Below are 5,463 nucleotides of genomic sequence, written 5' to 3'. Positions count from 1 at the left end.
AAATCTAGCAGAAAAATCTCAAACAATACTTATGAAAAATGGGATATAAACTGATGCTGCTGTTAATGGCTCAAAAAAGATTCATTGTTTCACTGGTGATGAGGGTTTTCTGGCAAGAGTAATATCTGATATTTCATTGATCAAGTCCAACACAACTAAAATACGTGTTCTGCTGACTTTTTTAGTTTGAGTTGTTTTGCTCTTTTGCTAGGACAAGCAGCCATAAAAGATTGAGTCCTGGGAAGTGCTGAAATTCACAGATACATTTGGATCCACCCTTTTTTCCATGATAGCTGATTTTTTTTTCTCTTATGTTAATGCTTTTTATGGAGATTAGTTCTCCAACAAATTATACTGTAGTCTGATCAAAATTCAAGCACCCAAGAGGTCAGTGATTGTTGGATAATCAAAAGTCCCTGAAGTCTGGAATAAAAATCTAATTTAAGCACAGCCTATAGATATTGTTGACACAATGTCAGAACTCAGTTGAGACATTAGACAACCAAAAGACATAATATTACACTCTGGAGATGGTGACAATGAGTGCAAAATACCATCTTTCACTCCTTGTATTTCCCAAGGTGCGCTGGGTTATAAGCTTATGGGTAGGAGTTGAAAACTTTCCAGAAGACCAGTTCTGCAAATGTTTTTGCTCTACACATCCTTTTCAGCTACTGTCTGAATAGTTGCAGCAGTTGTTCGTTAGGTTTTCTGTAACCTGATTTACAGCACATTAATCACCAGCAGCTTACAGGGAACTGGTTTCAGACAGCTCCAGTGGGAGACTCCAGTGAGAGATTTTTGACAACTGTGTGACCTCAGTAGACCTCATACCCACATACTTCTTCAAGGTTGTAAGTCTTCCCACTGTGCTCAGCTGAAATTCTCCATGAGAACAACAGATTGTGTTTTCTTTTTCTCTCGGGGATTTGGGTAGCAAGAGGTAGGTGTTGGCTGCTCTAGCAGAACATAGTCCCTGTGGGGTATTTCCAATATCTTCTGGATCTTGACTGCTATGTGGACCCACAAAATACCATGTACCCTCTAGGCCAGATGGGTTGCACTGTGACCTGGGAAACTCCAGGCCAAACAGGGCCACGTAGCCATGAATTGCAGCCAAATGCAAGATCAGAGAGAAGTCCAAGAAGAGGGAGTTGCAGATGGTAGTTTATGACAAGTGCTGGATATTTTGTTGGAACAGCAAACAGACAGAAAAATAAGAGTCACAGGACTCCCACCCTACATAGGTCTCCTAAGCAGACCTCTCGGAGTTGCTAATTAGCTCAACAGCGGTACAGCATCCCTTGTCGCTCAATGACTAATTAGCATGGATACTTCACTGGGGGCCGCAGCCACACTGATTTAGACCCCAGTTGACTGTCTTGTGCAGAAGGCTTTGATTATTGTGAAAAAAAATAATGTTAGCAATTAACAAAGTAAGTATAGAGCCCACTAAATCCTTTCCACATAGTAAATTTTTATATCCTACAATTTCAAAGTTTAAAGAGTCCCAAAAAGCATGAATATGTAAATATAAACTTGAATCTGTAAATATAAACTCTCAGGGGCCAATTTTAATTGAAACTTCAACCCGTTCAGAAAATTGAACCTTTGATGATAAAAATTTTGGCTAGACGTACTTCAGTTAGCAGACTGTACTCCTTTAAGGATAGAACAGCATGTACATGTAACAAGCTTGTCCCATTACTCTTATTCCCATGCACCACAGTTGCTATTTTTATCTGAGGTTGAAGTCTCATAGAGAAGACTCCCCTCTCTTTAGCCAGGGCCTTGTATGTGGGGTGGAAAACATGGAGCACCAAGAGGAACACTGTCTTCTCTCCTGCCACCAGGTGGGTCCCAGAATCTGCCCGGTGGCTCATAGCCAATGGGAAAGTGAAACAAGCTCACAGGCATCTGCTTAGATGTGCAAGAATGAATGGAAGGAAAGACTTCACTGTCTCACCAGAGGTGAGAAACTGAAGATCCAGACATGTGTTCTTCCTCTCCCATTTTCTCTCTCTCTCTCTTACTTCTATTTGATACCTGAAGCAATGCTCAGCCTGCAGTGTGATCTCTGGGGCACTGTGGTCCACTGGGTCCCATGCTCCATTTTACTCTAGAAAGCAGCTATATCCACTCCTAAAGATAAAGCAGCAGCTTAGCTCTCATAAGGCCAGAAATCCCCTTTATTAGGTGGAGTGTCTTTCCATTCATTATTGCCATGACAAGAAGCCTCAATGCACTGGACACTGGACTACATATGCAGCAAGAGAGAAGCACAGCCTGAAAAAATAAGGCAGAGGCATCATTCCTATAACAGAGGATTGTATGCAGGTGCACGAGCAATTTGTGAAGCTTAGTGTTTGCCTTCTTGGTTGCTGCAGTGTTTGCCAAGTGTTGGTACGGTGCTAGCAGAAAGCAGACACACATTAATAGCATGTAGTTTGCATATTTTCTCTCACATTGCACTTGAGATACTGCATGTAGCATTATCCAAAAATGTAAAGGCTAGTCCACCTCAGGCTGCATTTAGTCTACATGTGAAACTGGAAGATTGTCAGCCATAGTGCCCCAGCGGTGAATGTGGGTGTAAAGAACATTTGGTATAATCAACTTTTTCCCCTTGCTAAAGCTCTGCTCTCAAGTCAGCCATGTCTGCCAGCAGTTTTAAAGGAAAGTGGCAAGGGTGAGGCATTGGGCAAAGTAGGTATGTACCCACTGGTTTGAATCCATTTTTGCTTAACCCCAGAGGTGTAAAGGATGGAGCGAAGATGCTCAGCTAGATGGCTGAACAAATAAAGGGGAAGGAGAACCCTAAAAAATAGCCACCTGTTTTCAACTCCAAAGCTCAAGGTAAGAGGCTGATCTTCATCTTGTGCTGAGTTCTATCTTAAAAATATATTTTTGCATTCAGACTCACAAATGTTGAGCCCTTGGTCCATGACACTTCCTTAAGGATGTGCTGGTGGCTCCAGGGGATGTGATAAGCTCAAGTGATGTCCCAGCTCTAGGCAGGACTCAAGCACCAGGCAGAAGTTGGTCTCTCCCTTTGTAGAGACACCAGAGCATAGTCAGTGCTCACAACAACCTTTCACAGCCAGGCTTGGATGGCTGCACGTTTGTCACGTCTGACTAATTTGGTCCACATGATGTGTCTCAACCTTTTCAAAGCAACAAATCTCAGCTGTGAAATCCAGTGGGTATGGAAACTTGTGGTTCATTAAACATCAATCTTTCCTTTAGTGTCCATTGGTATTCCTCTTACCAAAAGAGGAAAATGGGAAATCCCTGGCACCAGCATAGGAGCCTTGTGTTTCATTGTCACAGTCCAGCTGCATCTCTGCATGCACCTAGTGCTCCTGCAACCACACTGCTGTCTTATCCTGGCCAGCATGCCATTTTTTAAAAGCAGTTTCACATCTGTTGAAGAAGTGATTAGCCCTTTTGATTAACAACAGAAACATGCTGTTTAATCATGTGAGAATTGATGAATTTACTGGTTGTGGCAGACAGGAGTTGAGTGTGGCTCTTCCTTGCCTTTAATCAAGCCAGTAGCTCTGACTAAATATGCACAAATAACAAGTTACAACCTTTCATTCAGCCTTGGCTGATGACTCTGTATTTCAGAGTGCCGTGTTTCACCAGGAAGGGCATGGGCTTGCACCCTCATACCATTCTTAGGGTTAGGAAATGTAGCTGGGGTTTCCCCACTATCACAGCCTTGCACCAAGTCGCACCATACTGTGACCACTGGACCACGATCAGTTGCAACACCTTGCTGGATTCATGAGGTTTATAGGGACATACCTGTTTTTTCTTGCCCATATCCAAACATGCAGGCAACACAGAACTACCTGATTCTGGTTTGCTTAATTGACTTGACCGTGCATCAGCGTGTTTTGATGGCTTATTAAGGCAACAACTGATTTTCCTTAGTTCAGAAGACTGAACTTTGAAAGACTTATAACCTCCGTATAATTGCACATCATGTTACTGACGTACTCTCAGGTTTAATAGCATTGTCTTATAGAACTGATTAAGGAATTTCACAGTGTGAAATTCTTTTTTTAGTATGAAAAGCTTTGTCACTCATCTAAAAACTGCAAAGAATAGTATGCAACTAGAAATAAAATCTTAGCTCTTCCACAGTGAAACATGCTGTTATGTATAGCTATCCTCTTCCCTTTCCTAATGCTTTCTTTCCTTTTGTACAATTCTTTTAACCAGAGAGCTCTTTGGGCTGGGATTTCTCTTTTAATAGATACTTCCACAAGTCCCCAGCCTCCATGACTGTTCAGCACCATCTTAATTGTAGGTGATGCTGTAGGCCTGCAGATTCCTTCAGCCTCCTCCCTCCCCAGCCATCACTGAATTACATGCATTTTAAATTTCTTGGGGTTCTTACTGTTCTGGCTCTCCCAGTTGTCCTTCCACATGCCAAGAGATCTGGCTAACAACACATACTGGAAGATATTTTCCACGTTAATGTCATAAGTTACCCATTTTAATAGCAAATCATGCAACTTAAAGAGAGGACAGGCTGCGATCAGTCTATTCTAATATTGAAAATCTCAGCATTGCAGAAGTAGTCTGTTATCAGTGCTATGAGTCATCCTATGTATTTGGATGAAAAGACTGTTAGTTGTCTGTGAAAAAGCTAAGGAAAAAAGAAGGTGAAAGTTTAAAAAAATAACTTACTTGCCATACTGCAGTATTAACAAAAGTTACCAGATCCAGAGATGGGTGTACAGAAATCAAAGAAAAACATGGGTTCAACAAACCGCTAGATAATGTGGGATAGAATCATCAAGGTGCTGAACAGACACCCTGTCTGTTCCTGAATGGCTGGAGGTGGGGATATTTTCCACAGGAATATCTCTACATGCTTGCCCAGCTCCTCTGTAGGGTCCACTGCAGGATGCTGTTGGAGACAAGACCACTGGTCCAAGATGCTGCAGGTCATCTTCATCCATCTAAGTCGTAGGTTCCCTATGTGGCTCTGGGACTCATATTAAGTATTTATGCAAAAGCTTTGGCTGAGGGTTTGCTTTCTCTGAAGAGGATATTGATTTGAGAATACACGTAACTAGTTAATCAGACTCTCTCCTCAAGGTTTCCTGTGATTCATAACCTAATCAGTTCTAATTGTCCTACCCTGCATTTGCTAAAACACTTTATGAATAAGCACTCTTCTCTTCCTTAAGGGCAGTGCTTGCTTCTCAGGGCCTGACTTCTTGATATATTCTGTATTTATATAAACAGATGTATAAATAATCACACTTTATACAAATGCACTCGTGAGGATAAAGCATGCAGTTCACTGTTAGCTCCTGACTGAGAGCTGACACGGCAGCAGGCAGCCACATGGGGAAGAGGGTGAAACTGGCCAGCACTCACTTTGCCAACACCATGACCACCACCGCTATTTTTCTGCAACCCTTTCTGCCACATGGGGTGTGT

General features: G+C 42.2%; 1 protein-coding gene across 1 annotated transcript in view; it reads left to right on the top strand.

The window, feature by feature from the left end:
• Window positions 1–5,463, top strand: part of SLC22A7 (solute carrier family 22 member 7) — a 19,169-nt gene that overhangs the window by 10,005 nt on the left and 3,701 nt on the right. The window contains exon 5 of the mRNA XM_009641620.2: window positions 1,854–1,971. Within this exon, the coding sequence (XP_009639915.1) occupies window positions 1,854–1,971 (118 nt within the window). The remainder of the gene's footprint in view (window positions 1–1,853; window positions 1,972–5,463) is intronic.

This window comes from Egretta garzetta, unplaced genomic scaffold (assembly GCF_000687185.1).
Source record: "Egretta garzetta isolate BGI_Z169 unplaced genomic scaffold, ASM68718v1 scaffold17, whole genome shotgun sequence".
Taxonomy (NCBI): domain Eukaryota; kingdom Metazoa; phylum Chordata; class Aves; order Pelecaniformes; family Ardeidae; genus Egretta; species Egretta garzetta.
The sequence above is the reverse complement of the archived record's forward strand: the minus strand, read 5'-3'. Positions and strand labels throughout refer to the sequence as shown.